General features: G+C 48.0%; 1 protein-coding gene and 1 long non-coding RNA gene across 3 annotated transcripts in view; one reads left to right on the top strand and one right to left on the bottom strand.

Annotated features, from left to right (window-relative positions):
• The window catches only part of Asic2 (acid sensing ion channel subunit 2), a 1053308-nt gene that overhangs the window by 60535 nt on the left and 977113 nt on the right, over nucleotides 1-15660 (bottom strand). For both annotated transcript variants that reach the window (XM_060387160.1, XM_021638858.2), the window contains exon 3: nucleotides 9679-9806. In XM_060387160.1, the coding sequence (XP_060243143.1) occupies nucleotides 9679-9806 (128 nt within the window). The remainder of the gene's footprint in view (nucleotides 1-9678; nucleotides 9807-15660) is intronic.
• On the top strand, nucleotides 704-2318 carry LOC132655192 (uncharacterized). The gene is made up of 3 exons (XR_009592874.1): nucleotides 704-862; nucleotides 2058-2125; nucleotides 2214-2318. It is a non-coding gene; the product is annotated as an uncharacterized LOC132655192 (long non-coding RNA).

The following is a 15660-nucleotide window of genomic DNA, read 5'->3' as shown; positions in this document are numbered from 1 at the left end:
AGAAGGTGAGAGGTCTGACTACCAAGCCTTAGTCTCCTGACGGTTAGGTGGGCCCAGGGAAGGCTGTGATATGGTTGACTGGTGCCCTCTCAGACTCACGGTGACACAAGGTGTCACACGGTGCCCTGAGAGGCTGAGAGCAGGAGCGACGGCACCGACTGTGGCAACTTCGGGTTGAGGAGCTCGGGTGTCATGCTCTGATAGTGTCAGAGTCTTCCTGTGACGGAGAGGTTTGTGGGAAACAGTGATATGAAGTGCCAGAAGGGGAAACAACATCACATCTAGTGAACACACCAGACCAGAGATCATCACGGCAACTTGCCCCACCCAGTCAAAACACCTCCATCTTTGGGCAAGTGGGGGTGAAGCCCTATGGGAGGGATGGAGACAGAAGAGGGGGAAGGGAAGACAGAGAAGGTGAGGGAAGAGAACACGGCTCAGTTTTAGGACCACACTGTAGCCTGTTTTCCTGACCCTTCCGCAGCCTTCAGTCGCCACCAGCTTTTTCTGGTGTTACCTTTAATCTCTGCCTTGTGTCCCCTGGAGTCCTAACCAAGGCAGAACCCAACACTAAAGGAGAGCAGACTGGAGGAAGATGCCAAGGCCAGAATCATTCCTTTCTCTACATGAGGGCCCTGGGGAGGGGGGATTTTCCCCATTCTTTGGCGTTCTATAGAAGGCATTTGCTAAGATCTTTGTGGGGAACTCAGAAGCAGCCCCCAGGCTCTGGCAGCTGTTGCTTTCCCACCTTCCTGGTGGTCCTGGCCCTCAAACAGTCTCTTCTTGCTTTTCAGGGAGATGCCATACTTTTGCTGGGTAATGCCTCGCCATGCCTCCCCAGTCTGCGTTACCCCGGGCTGCTGTAAGTTTCCATTTCCGTTTGCTGAGCCAAGGTTCTCCTCAGTAGCACAGAGGAGGCCCCATTCTAAGTCTGTTTTCTATGCTCTGTGCTCCTCTCCCACCCTCTTCTCTGGCCAGAGCCAAAGCAGAGTACACTGAGCCCTAAAGGCAGAACTTCTCAGTGATGACAGCCAGAGCCTTGGTGGGAAGCTCATCTCAGTTCCAGTCTCCAGGACTTTCTAGCCCTGTGTCCTTGAGCACATTTCTTGACTCTCTGTGTTCTATTTTTATTTTCTATCGGATGATATTCAGCCATTTCTACTTGATTAGATTTAGGGGGCACACCTATCGTAGTGGGGATATGACATCTAGGAAGGTTCTGAATCTTATAGGAAAGACTTCCAAGGACTGATCATAATCCTCAAAGACTGATATCTCCTCTAGAGTCATGATTTCCTGAGAAGGGGGAGGCCCTACTCTTTACCTAGTCTGAATAAGGCCCAGCTCACACTCTTCCTTCTTGCTCTTTGAGGAGCTGCCCACCAGGCTTTCAGGGCAGGCCAGGGCAGGCCCAACCCCTAGTCACCCTGTTGGCCACAGAAGTAGCTTCCCTAGTGGTAAGGCTAATCTAGATGCCTCACTTCCAGGTGGCTTCATGCCCACCTAGAGTACACTTCTCTACTGAGCTGATCCCAGTCACAGCTTCCCATTGGATTGTTCCCCTTGTGTGTATGTACGTATGCACGCGTGTGCATGTTTACTGGTGTGGGTGGGCACGCACACATCAACAGAGCCTCTAGAGTGACTCCACCTGGAGGCGGGTACTGGACACAAACAGGAGTCTGTCTCAGTCCCAGCGGCAGCCATATAAGTTCCAGTGCTGTATCTATTGTCTCTGCATGTGTGGATGGAGGCAGGCATGGTGTGCTGACAGTCCCTGCTAGGACCTACAGGTTCTTCCATGAGCATTGGAAACTGCGCTTGTAGGTTTTGGGACTGGCTCAGGGAGAAGCTGAGTCTTCTGTGACAGCCTGTGTGTTAGGTGTGAGGCCCAAATTATAAAACATACTTTGTTAGTAGCTATGTTATGCATGTCCTTAAAAAAAATCACACAATTTATATATAAAAGATACAAATGCGCCCTTGTTGGAAATATCCAAGGAGTCTAGAAACAGAGATAAACTTGCCTATACACAACGTCTGCTGTTCCTCTGCAGCTGCCAGCCCGTGTGACCGGCTCTACCGAGTCTCTGTATGCTGATGTGCCGGCACGTGCATTTGTAAAGTAAGTATAGATTACTGTGTGGGCACGCTGAATACAAATAGGACCACAGTGAGTGCATTGTCCTACAATTCACTTCTTTCCTTTACAGGTCTGTTTTGGAATTCTTCTCCCCGCAACCCACCCAGGGCCCTCCAAATGTTCCCTGCCCTGCTTAATAGTGGCAGAGGGCTGGGATGGGATGGGCACTCTCCCTCCTTAATCAAACACTCTTATTGACGATTATGCCTTTAATTTCTTGCTCATAAGAAATAATACAGAGAAGATTCCCACTCAGGCTTCTTGGGGTGCATGTGTATGAATTTCATGAGGGCAGAGACTGAGAAATGAAACCTCTTTGTGTGTGTGTGTGTGTGTGTGTGTGTGTGTGTGTGTGTGTGTATGTGCTATAGCATCACAGAGGCCAACCTGCAGGAGTGAGTTCTTTCCCCCTGTGGTCTCAGGAATTGAACTCAGGTCATCAAACTTGATGACAACAAAGAGCTTTTACCAATTGAGACATCTCTTCGGTCTGGTATGCAGTTTTTTTTTTTTTTTAAACTTTAAGCTTTAAAACAGAGATTTAGTTATTTATTTTATGTATTTGTGAGTGTGTCTGAGCGAATGCATATGCAACACAGGCATGCCTGGCACCTGTGGCGGTCAGAAGAGGGTGCTGGATCTCCTCAAACTGGAGCTGCAGGTGGTCGTGAGCTGCCCTAAATGCGTACTGGGTACCCAACCTGGGTCCTCTCCAAGGGCCGTAAGCGTTCTGAGCTGCTGAGTTGTTCCTCCAGCCCCCATATGAATGGCTCCTGTCAAGTCTCCACCTGGCTCCCAGCCCAAAGGCTCTCTCCCTGAACTTTATCCTCAACAGCTATCTCATCTGCACTCCCCAGAGATCCCCTTTTAATGGATTCCAGCCTGTCTTCTACTTGTCCTTTCTGGGATCCCCTTAGCCCTCCCACAGTTCTGGGCCAACACTATTTTCCTGGTACCCTGAGACCTATCTTAACACGAGTAGCAGGTCATGTTGGGAGTGATGACTTTTATTTCAGGATGACATTTTGTTTGTGTTTGATTGTTTTTGTTTTGAGAGAAAAAGCTGCCAGGCTCGGAGAAACCACTGAAGCAATGGAGCTCTGTTGTTTACTCCTTTATTGGTATACAGTGTTGGCCTCTGGTCTTACTATAGAAGCTTAGTCTTCCAAGAGTGTTCTTCTGTTGGATGGAATAAGACATGCACATAGCTTGTGTGATTAGATACACTTATATCGATAGCCAGTTGGCTGCTGGTGTGAGAGTGTGGTATTTCAGCAGGTGGGAGCCTGGAGGAGCTTTGGGGGGGGGGCACAACAATCTAGCAGAGGAACACTAAGATTTACCAGCCCACAGAAAATGATTACTGGGGCTGTCCAGCCTGGCTGTCACAACATAAACAAAGCCGGGGACTTCTTTAGCCCTGATAGCAAAAACAAAACAAAACAGAAACAAAACTCAGTAAGTGTTTTTGGAGCATGAAGAAGGAGGGGAGGGGGACAAGAAAGAGATGTCTTTTCAGGTTTCCTCCCCTCTGCCCTTGCCAAGGGAGTGTGAGAGCCAGTATGACTGCTCCTATTCTTTCATTCACTGTGGTTGGCATCTCCAAGAAATTTGTTTTTGATTACTATTTCACCTCCCCAGCTGGCAAAGAGAGAAAGACAGCTTTTGACCTATGTGTGGAAGGGTCCTGGACGGATTTTCTTACCTCTTATTAAAAAGAAACAAACAAACCTCAGAAACCAAACACTATGCATTTGGGAGTTCAGATAGCGATGAGCTGCTCATGAATCAAAAGATAACACGGCCCTGGCCGGCAGGACCCAAGCAAGGAAGGTTCTGATTTATTAACTTGTCTCCGGAGTAAGATAAAGTAGGTGAATCAATAGACACTGGGCCTCCTCCCCTCCGCCTGCACCCAAGGAGGAAATAAGGCGTGGAGAAATGAGCAGGACAGGGGACAGAGGGTGTGACACTCAGCGGTAAACCCACAGGGTAAGGTTCAGTGCTGGTGCATTTTGTGGGAGGTGGGGTGAGTGGAGTGAGATATTGCTGGAAAGGAAGGCAGGCCTGGAAGGGTCTGGAAAGAGATCCTGCACTCCGTCCTGTGGCCAGCGAGCGGGGGAGGGAGGAGGTGCTGCAAGGAGTACTTTAGAATGATCACATCAATGCAAGGGGTGGGATAGAGAGGGTGGGATGGCAAGAGGGGGACCACCGAGGCAGCTGTGTTTCTCATCCAAGTGAAACATTGAATTGAAATTGCACCCAGGGTGGGGACAAAAACATTTAGAATTTATTGGACATTTACCGTATACCAAGAACTATTCTAGAGACGTTGTTTGAACTCACGTAGTATCGGAGCCATCATTATCCCTAATTCACGGATGAAGAACAAGACTGAAGTCTAGCAAATGGGAATTTGTCCTCAGGCTATTTGTAGGGTTGGAGAATCTAGGGTACACAACAATTTGGGGTGTAGGTTTGGAGACATGTGCAGAGAACGAATTTAGTTGGGGCAGTTGATTTGAGGCCATGGGACTCCAAGGAAGTTGTCTATACAAATCTAAGGAGACGGTTATAGAAACGTGAAGGGAAGTATCCAGGGACTCTAATGAGATAGCTACGGGAATCCTAGGGTAATGCCCACGGAACTCCAATGAAGAACTGCGCTTGCATCATTGGGTCTGGGGTTCTGGGAAGACATTTAGTCAGAGGGAGAACTCACTTAGGGATACACCTAATATACCCCCCAGTGTAGGTATTCTGGAAAGCATGAATTACTGATGAAGAGGCAAGAAGGCAGAGAGGTAGAGAGAAGACAAGAATAGTCAGGAGTGTCACAGGAAGGGTGTGGCCATCCATCCACATGTGGATAAGATAAAGACTGAGGAGTAGATGCTGGAGACAGGGCTTAGGCCTGAGCATCCGAGTTCAGAATTCCCAGCACCCACGTAAAAAGCTGGGTATTATGGTCCATGCTGGTAAACCTAGTGCTGGGAGGCAGAGACAAGAGGATCCTGTGGGTTCAGTGTCCCCCCAACCTAGCCAATCAGTGAGTTTCAGGTCCAGTGAGGGACCCTGTCTTCAAAGTAAGGTGGAGATTGACAGGAGAAGATATCCAAAATTACCTCTTGCCTACACACACACACACACACACACACACACACACACACACACACGATTTTATCTATCATAAATGAGCATAATTTATATAACTTTTTGGGAGTCTTCCAACGCAACCAGACATGGTACCCAGCTCATCGTAGTTAATCGACAATTCCTTTGAGAGACCCTCCTCACCCCTCCTTCATTCCTTGCTGTTAACTTGTTGAGAAAAACAAGCTTATTTTGTATAGGAAAAAAAAATATGTTGAAAGCCTGGGGGAAAATCTAGAGATATTTCTACTTTGGGGGATGCATGGTAATAGTGATTAAGTAGCTAAGTTGGTGGATGCTTAATTGATTCTTCTTTTAGGTCTACTTGTGGGAAACAGCGTACCCTGAGGATGCACAGGGAGTAGCCACACACCAAGCTCTCTCTCTTTCTGGAACTTTCCCAGTGCCCAGTGGAGTGGAACTGGATCCTGCCATGTTTATTAGGCTCCAGCTTTGGTGGTTTGGAAGTCACTGAGGACATGTGTAATAAATTCTCTCTATTGCTTTGAAAAACAAGAAAACAAAACAAAACAAAACAACAACAACTGGGCAAGCCTCCATTTCTACTGGGGACTTGTGAAGCAGTTACTAAGACCATGGGCTAGCTGTCAGGTTGACAAATGAGTCTTCTCTCTTGAAAGGCACTTAGGAAGTTGAATTCTGAAGTTCGAGAAGAGCTGTCACAAAGCCAGAGGTAGGCACCTCCCACCCAGCAGCTGGGCCCTTCTCTCTGGGAGTGGAGGAGGACAGATAATGTTTCTCGTGAAACCTCAAGGGTTTTCCTTCCATATGTTGGAAACACAGCTAAATACCAAAGCAAAGAGGAAGGGTGCTAGCCCTCTGATAGGAAAACATGCTTGTCAGTCACAGCAGAATTAGCAAAGGCCTGAAGTTGTTGACAAGGATTCTGCCTTTGATGCTAGTGCTGGAGATCGTTTGATAGCTTGGTGCTTTCATATGGGTTTACTCAGTCACCAGGGTTCTGTGTGCACTTCCAGATATAACCTCGCTGTCTGACTCTGGTGGTGGAGGCTCTGGGATATTTCAGGGGCTCCTGGAGAGCCGAGCTATCCAAGGGAGCATTTTCCAGGCAGGGACCTACTGTGGTTTAATTGGGTTTAAGGCAAATGCAGATTTAGAAAAGCAATCTTCACTTTGGTATTTAGCCCAAGAGCATGCTCTTTTGTGATTACGCTATAAATATAAATAAATAAACAAACAAATACTAATGCCTATGTGTAATTATGTGTGGGTGGGAGGATTTTTACTGTAGGAGAGGACTTTCCCACTCAGAGCACAGGCACCTCCCAGTCACAAAAGCCTCTGAGGGCCTGTGCTCTGGAGTCAGTCCTTCTAGTGTGAATCTTATGGACCTTCCAGGAATGGACTCTCTGTTCCACACTGTCTCACCACCTCTGGCCTCCTTGAAGGTTTCCTTGCACTCTGTGTTGATGAAATCTTGGCTTGAGAGGGATGTGGCTGCCGTATTTCCCCGTGCGCCACAGATTATTTACACAATTATCATCGAGAAAGAGGATCACTTCCCGTTGTCATGGGGGGACACGATCAGCCCCCAACACAAACCCCCCATTTCAGAAACGACAAAATGAGAAAGAAAAATGTCATCTGGATCTCATGCCGTCCATGAGTTTCAGTGCTTGAGCACCAGGGTCCATTTGGTAGAAAGAAAATGTACAGCTGAGGCTTGATTACCAACTTAAAGTGGCTTAACAAGATTTTTCTTTTTTCCCTGTTGTTAAAACAAACACCCACCTGTACAGAAACTGGAGCAGAAACTGGCCTGGTCTGTTTGGCTTGTTACTCCTCTCCACCCCCTTATTGCCCCTCTCCCCAAGTAGCCACTCAACAAATATTTGCTGAACAAATAAATAAAACAAAGCCAGGTTATAAAATACATAAAATGCTGGAAAAGAAAATGAATCATTCATAATTGCCCCACTGTGAGTATTTTGGCTTATTCCCTTCAAGTCTTATTTCCTGTGAATATGCTCTATTCTATACATGTAAACATAATGTATTATTAGATTTAGCTCTGGGATGTGTTTTTGTAGTTCTCCATTAATATGAATGAAATGATGAAGCGAGATGATGTGGAAATGCATTGAAGACTGTAAAATGTTTAACAAATATCTTATTATTAGCTGTAATAAGCAGAGAAATACTGAAATGAATGAGGTTGAATTTGCCACCAATACCCTTCAGCACAAACAGCCACTCTGCCCTTGGATGCTGCGAATAGGTTTTTCTTCTTTATCCTGCTCACCATGGGGAGGCCCCTCTGTGTCATCTTAGCAAGAGAAACACTGACTCAAGCTCCTGAGGAATCATTAACTCCAACTTCCCACCCAGCCCAGAATTTTTCTCCAAGTCACGGACAGAGGGAGAGCAGAGAAGAATGAGCGTGTCTCGAGTCTGCTCAACGCCAGCAGCCTCCTTGAATGCTCTCCTCTTCAACTTGGTGGAGAGCTAAGCACCGAGGAGCGGCTGTACCTGAAACAAGGTAGACCCCAGAGGGCTCTTGCTCCAGCCATGGTAGGCATATCCAGCAAACCACCGAGCCAGGTTTGCGTTGGAGAACAAGTCACAAACATCCTCTTGGGCATCCCAGAATTCCCCGGCACATCTATTGGTCTAACCCATGCTTGGTTCTTTGAGGCCTCATGAGCTTGAGCCCACTGCACAAAGGAACGCTGAGGGAGCTCTCCATGACCACGTTCCAACCTCTTCACTGGTTCTCCATCTGCAGGCTTGAACGAACACTGATGGTTTCCAACAGCTCGTGGCTATATCCTTAGGGCAACTTTAGGTTGAAAGGGTCACCCAGGAGAAGCAAAAGGCTGAATGAACCCTTTATTTTAGCTACACCTGAGGACTGATGGGGATTAGTCTCCTATGCTCTTTTCGGGGAGAGGATCCCCAATTCCGTAAGTTCCAGGAGCACAGCCTGATGGGTTTCACATGTACCTCACCCTCTCACATGGGCCATGCCCTCTCACCTGGGCCACACCTTCTCACATGGACCACACTCTCTCACATGGAGTGCGCCCTCTCACATAGGGCACACTCTCTTTGGGTTTCTATAGTTTTCACTTCTCTGACACTGCGCAAGTCCTTTCCATTACCTTCCTTCACTGTTTCTCTAAATCCCAATGATCTCTGTAAAATTCCAAGCTTATGGCCACTCAACCCAGACTCTCACCCTTCTTGATTGTCACAGCCTTAGCCCCCAAACGTGGCCCAGCTGTCCACCTTGAGTCTTTCTTTGCCCTCGGGAATACTCTCTGTTCTCTGGGGGTCTGTAGATAACCTCCCAGAATCCGAGTTCCTGCCCCAAAGCCACCACACCACTCCTTCATGCTACAGCAGAGGCTGACCTTGGCCTTAACCAACTGCCCAGACATATCACAGAACAGGGTATGCATGTGATCAGCAACATTCACATTTCCTTAGAGACTTAAAAAAGATAAGGCATTTACTGATGGTTCTAAAACCAGCTTTAAATTCAGAATGTCACTTTATAACATAGCTAAAGAGCTGTAATCAGTACCAGGTGAAAAATGACAGCAGAACCAAACTCTAACAGCATGCTGGGCTAAGTAGTGTGGTCATATCTTCACCCTCTGTAATCATTTCTGCCTCCCACCACACACGACTCTGCCTCACCAGCACACTGTCTTGGGTGGTCTGGCTGGGGGATCTCCTTTATTCCAGGCAAACCAGACAACAAACATCCAGGAAGTTGGAGAGAGAAACCATGCTTATCTCTCTGCCATTTGGCTTCAAGACTGCCTCTGTACTGAGAGTCTGAGAAGGTTTCCCTTCTGAGATGTGAAACCTACTTTAGACATGAATGGTGCCTTCCCTCTCCTGCTTTTCTGCAGATCCCGCTGGCTGGGTGGGGCTCTGCCCAGGACTACATCAAAGGGTGGGTGGGAAAGCTCACAGAAAAGCTTTCACACTTCTTAAGTGGGGAGGGAGAGTGAGCGATGAGTCCTTTTTCTTTTGTAGGCCACTTTGAATTTCATTAATACAAATGATAAGGCTATGAAACCTGGCTCAGCAGTTTGTTTTAAGGTTCATAGGCAAACATTAAATAATAAAAAAGGAGTGGCATAATGTCTGGGAAAAAAGAAAACTCAACCATTCAGTGGAACAAAAGAGCAAGTTATGTTCCTTGCACAGGTGATTTAGGAGTCAGCAGAAGGTTCTGGAGAACTGGTGAAGAAGTTAGCATCTTCCCTGATTTCTGGGGAAAGCCATTTGTTCCAGCCAGAAGCGGGCATCTCCTTTGTCCTCCACGTGCTTCTGAGGTAGCTGGGCTAACCCGAGGACCCCTGATCTGGGGAGCATGGGGAACTTACCCTCTGCTCTTGTGTGGCCACGAAGGTCTGGAACCCTGGAGCCACCCCAAATCCCAGCTCTTGGATGAAAGGTGGTTCAGACTGACTGTGGATCTGAACCTTCACTCCCGCTTCAAACGTCGTTTCCTCTGAAAGAACAAACATGGAGAAAGAGCTGTGGGTCAGAGAAGGCCGATGCTCACAGGGTCCTGGAGATGGGAAGCTCTAGCAACACTAAAGGGGTCCTGTGGTAGGAACAATGGCTCCACATCTGCAACACTGAACTCCGAGCCTGTGACTCTCCACAGAGATGGGGCCACAGGAAGGATCTTGAGGTAAAGAGATCTTGAGGTAAAGAAATCAGTGTTCATTCATACCTGCATTGTGTAGGTTCCATCAGTGCAGTCAGAGGGGTCCTCATGAGAGGGGGCAGAGACCAGAGTCAGAGAAAGAAAGGAAAGAGATCATGCTGCTGGCTTTAAAGAGGGGACAGAAGTCACTAGCTAAAAGATGGATGCACCTTCTAGGAGCTGGAAAGAGCTAGGGCAGAGATTTTCCTGTAGAGCCTTCAAAAGCAATACAGTGTAGCCTTGCTGTCAGCTTTGGTTTTTATAAGCCCAGGAAAGACCATTTCACAATTGACTTTAGAAAGTGTGTGTGTGACTGTTCTACCTGTGTGGGAGCTTGTGGAGCTCAGAGGTTGAAGTCAAGATGTCTTCCTCAGTTGCTCTCCATATCATGATCATCACCATTAATTATTATTTTGAGACAGTATCTCTCACTGAACCTGCTGCTCGGTATTTCTGCTAGGCTGGATAGCCCCTGAGATTCATTCACCTGTATCTAACCCACAGTGCTGGGGTTACAGGTGTACACTACCATACCTAGTTCTTTCACGAGGATTCTGGGTAACTGAAAGCATGGCATCATAGTGACATGAGCACTTTTCCCTACTGACTCATCTCCCTACTGCACCTTAGAACTTTTAATTTTCATCATCTATCTATCTATCTATCTATCTATCTATCTATCTATCTATCTATCGTCTGTCTGACTGATTGTCTTTGGAGATAGGGTCTCATTATGTAGCTCTGGCTGTCCTGGAACTCACTATGTAGAACAGGCTGGTCTCAAACTCACAGAGATTTGCTTGCTTAGATCTTAATCCTAAGTGCTGGGATCAAAGGCACCACTAAGCCTGGCTAGAATAATTTTTAAAGACTTATTTTTATCATTTTTAAGGCGCGTGTGTGGTATGTGCACATGAGTGCAGGTGATTGCAGAAGGCAGAGGAATCAGATCCACTGAATGTGGTGGGTGCTGGGTGCTCTTTCTCTGGAAAAGCAGTGTGCGCCTTTAACCAGTGAGCCAGCTCTCCAGTCTGTGACCTTAGAATTGAAAAATAAAATCATGGTGTTTTTTGTTATGGCAGGAATGTGAATCTAATTCAAGTCAATTAGGCTTCCTCTCTGTCTCAGTCACCATATTTATAAAATGCGATTATGAGATGAGTAACATCCCTTACCACGCTCCCATCCAGCCTCCTGGACAGATTCTCTGAAGCTCTTATATTTTATTTACTAAATTCTTTACTGGGCCATGAGCTGAAGATGAGAATGTCAGGGAGAGAAAAACAGAGTGTAGCGTTAGAAAAGAAAACGCAGGGCTTGCTTGAGTGCTTGAACCTCCTCCGAGCTGCAGGAGATAGGCAGCCAGAGCAGAGGGTGCCTGACAGCTTGGGTGGGAGGAACTGCCTTTGGCAGTAAGAAAGTGGCTGGAGAGGCAGAGCCTGGCTTCTCAGTGAGTTTGTGCTCATTGGTGGTGGAGCGGATCACCCGCCAAGGGGATGGCATCAGCGCAAAGATGAGGAGGTTCTGACATGCAGACTTGTATAGCTCTCCCCGTTGCTTATGGCTCCTCAGCCCTACCCTCCCTCCTCCATTTTCAGCCTTGCTCTGGGCACAGCTCTGTTCCACAGAACATGTGGTCGTGCCCTCCTGAGGATGCCTGGATTGGCTGTTAGTGATTCCTGTTGTATACATACACACACACACACACACACACACACACACACACACACCTCCTGCCTCAAGTGTCCTTCTGCACTGCCCCCTTGATCCTTAATGAATTTGCCTTGAGGAACTCAGTCCCTCAGCTCTACCCAGAACAACCTCTCTTGCCTGGCTGTAGCTTCCGGATTCACTTGCTGGAGCTTCTGCCACACTCTGTCACTGTCCCTTATCTGCCTGTCTCCTTCCTCAGGCTGCAGCATCTTGATGCCCAGAGCCGAGCTTGTCTCTGTGGGTCTCAGAGGTCTTTGCCAGGGCACCCAGGCATGCCTAGAATGAGTGAGTGTGTTCTCTGGAATTAAAGCTTATCTACTTACTAGTGGGTAAGGCCAGTCTAGATTCCAAATAAAATACTTTAAAAGAGAAGACGAGGGAGAGGGTGGGTGCACACAGAAATGGGGAGCTTGGGATGGGGGGGCGAGTATTTGGGAGGCAGGGAGGCTATATCAGTACTGGGTCCGAGGCTGGGGAGCCACACCAAAGCTGCCAGAGAAGAAAAGGTCAGGAGGCAACCACCAGAAGATTAGGACTGTGGAAAGTGTGGCAGTTACTGACTGAGGCAGACTTGGATTGATCTGTGAGGTGGAGAAGACTCCAACGTCAAGGGTGTATGGGTTTAGGGTCCAGCAGGCAGAGAGAACTGGAGAAAAGAGAGTCAGCAGCTTCATGATTTAGACAAGGTATTCAGTGGTTGATGTGGGTTTTCATGGAAAGCGGACCTTTGCCAGGCTATGGCTTCAGACAGGGCTTCATACATTGGGCAGGAATCGTGGGAAGCTATAAATAGATTGCTCCTCCTTCCTGTGGGCCAACTATTTTGAGGCTTCTTCACCCAGTTTTCCCTATCTGTGATGGTTTGAATGAGAATGGACTCCATGGGCTCACACGTTTCAATTCTTGATCCCCAGTTGGTTGAATTGTTTGAAAAAGATTGTGAGGTATGGCCTTGTTGGAAAGAATGGGCATTGGCTGTGAGATTTCAAAACACCCATGCCATTCCCAGTTAACTTCCCAGTTAACTCTCTCTCTCTCTCTCTGCATCCTGCTCGTGCACCAGGATGTAAGGCCCCAGCTACTCACCGCTCCAGCACCATCCCTGCCTGCCTGCTGCCACGCTGTCTGCCATGATGCTCATAGACTCACCCTCTGAAACCGTAAGCCCCAATACGCTTTCCTACAAACTGAGTGTGGCGTCTCTTCACAGCAATATAAAGCAACGAGTGCACTATCCAAACACCTAGCACACAGGCTCCTGTTCACCTATGGTTTTGTGTCACTGTCTCCCGTAGATCGTGATGTGCTCACTGGTGGTGAGACACAATCCCTCAAGAGAAGAAAACCCTTCGGTATTCCCCCCAGCCTCTCACCTCTCCCAGGCCTAGCATTCTCAGTGAAGATTTTTAGGTCGGGAAGGAAACACTGAGTGATAGTAGGGTGCCCAGCGGTCACTTACGGAAGCTATGGGATGAGGAGCCCAAGCACGGGCCGAGGCGGGGGAAGCAGTTGAGCATGGTGGGATTCTATAGTTACAAGGATGCTCGTGCTGTGGAGGAAGCGAGTGCTATCAGGGAGCCCTAGGAAGGAACTGGCAGGCTGCCCAAACTTGTTTCCAGCTAGTTGAAGCTGCAAGCCCGCCTGCTATACAACTGGGCTTAGGAAACCTAGCCAGTAAAGATGGGCTCAACACACGGCTTGTGGCCTCCAGGAAGAAATGAGAAATGAAGCTTTTCTGTTGGAAACGCCATGAGTAATGGGGAGAAACAATCAGCCTGGGGAGCCTGACAAGAAAAAACTGGCCAGGAATAATCAGACTGGGTTAGGAGTTTGCAAGACGCCCTGGTTTACTCTAGAAGCAATAATCGCTGTAGCCGAGAGTAAAGCTAAAACAACATCATTTTAGTTTACATTAAACTAAATCGGATGGATGAGAGGAGCAGGAGATGGATGTTTTGGCGCTTTCTCTACCCCACCCCCCTTGTGTGTGCATTGCATTCATGCTGTATGTTCATGTTTGTATGTATGGGTGTGCACAGGCGTGCATGGAGGTATGCATGCACTATGGTCATTAGGCGTCTTTCTTAACTGCTCTCCAACTTATTTTTTAAAGTTTCTTTTTAAATCTCTCTGTCTCTGTCTCTTTGTCTGTGTGTGTGTGTGTGTGTGTGTGTGTGTGCATGAGTGTGTGTTCTATGTGGGTTTGTGCACATGAATGCAAATAACCATGGAGCTTAGAGGCAGTAGATTCCCCCCGGAGCTGCAGTCACAGGCTGTTGTGATCTGCTTAAAATGGGTGCTAGGAACCAAATTTGGGCCTTCTCGCAAGAGCAGTGCTACTGAGCCAGCACCCCAGTCCTCCATCTTAATTTTAAAGACGGACTCTCCTGCTGAACTTGGAACTCACTCACTTGACAACTCTGGCAGGCCAAAAGACTTTAAGGTCCCACTTATCTCTACTTGGTCAGCTCTGGGCTTACAGATGTGTGCTGTCCTGCCCAGCTTCTGTGTGGGAGCTAGAGAGCTAAACTCACACCCATCAGGCAGACTCACAGGCCCTTTGTGAACGGAGCCGGCGACTCAGCTCCCAGTTTCTGCCCATCTAGACCAGCACTGTGCAGAGGGAGCTTCTGCAAGGAAGCAACCATGCTCTGTAACCACAAAGCGTAGCTCCAATGACTGAGAAACCGGGGCTTTCATTCTAACTAGTGCAAACAAGTTGGTAGAGCCATATGTAGTTAGTGACTTAGTGGAGAGCGTGACCGTGAATCATCCAACCAGGAGCCTTCTCGAGGCTGCAAGAGTGACGGCCGCTCCATACCCTGTCTTCTTGAACAGCTGTCCCTGCTCTTCCCTTGTCCACACGGGTTCTGGGCTACTTCTGTGTGGACAGCAGACTGGGGTGTATTCATGAGGAGACCAGGCTGCAGTCCCGGCTCACCCAGCCCTGCCCCTAGTTTTATTCCCACGTCTCTAGATAGATTTTGCTTCTGTTCCTCTCTGGAGCTGCTGCTTTATTTCTCTCTCTTTCTGTGGATGGCTCTCTAGGCTGCCTGTGAATGGCAGCCTCCTCCAGCCTCTGCTACTCTGTTCACCCTGGCCTTCATTATTTCCTGAACACGGGACCTATTGAGAGCTGAGTAACCAAATCAGTTTGTTAGAGACAAACACAACCGCAGACCCCCTGCCTCTGAGGTTCTAGAATGCTCACTGAAATCACCCAGTGCTCTTCCTCCCTTCCTCTCTTGATCCCCCCCCCGTGTGTGTGTGTGTGTGTGTGTGTGTGTATGTGTGTGATACCTAGGATCTATCACTAGAAATGATGACTCAGGCATTACAGGACAAGCCAGGAACCTTCATTTCCAAGAATTCTGTTACAGGTCCTCTGAGCCACATTTGGAGAAACAGTGACACAATACAGAGAGAGAATGACTTGCCCAAGATCACACGGCAAGGCAAGGGCATAGCCAGGGCTTAAGGTAAAGTCTCTTGATTTTTAACCTAGCACTCTTTCTGTCTCACTGTGAGTGTGGTTCATTCAGCGTGAGCAGGTGTGACGTAGCCCTGGGGGCCTGAATGGGGAGTGAGGACCAGGCATATATTCTTCACTGTTGGATCCCCAACTTCCCCAGCACAGGGCTGACACAGAGCAGAGCCCCATTAGTGTGGAGTGGGGGGCCCAACCTCCACTCGTGCCTGCTCTTCCCTGCCCTACGACCTGATGCATCCACCCAGGTCCTGGAGGAACGGGGAAACCCCAGCGCCCGAGGACCCACAGGTGGGACAGCCTGCCTAACAGCCACAACAACAGTAGCTGGGACTACACGCATAGAACAAAATGCCAGTGTGGGCCGTTTGTTGATAAAACACTGTAAAAATGATAGAATGCCAACATTTGCTTATGAAAATAAATTCCAAATAAAACCTCCAAGAATCCCCA

The sequence above is a fragment of the Meriones unguiculatus genome, chromosome 7 (genome assembly GCF_030254825.1).
Source record: "Meriones unguiculatus strain TT.TT164.6M chromosome 7, Bangor_MerUng_6.1, whole genome shotgun sequence".
Lineage (NCBI taxonomy): Eukaryota > Metazoa > Chordata > Mammalia > Rodentia > Muridae > Meriones > Meriones unguiculatus.
This window is presented reverse-complemented; position numbering and strand designations above follow the sequence as displayed.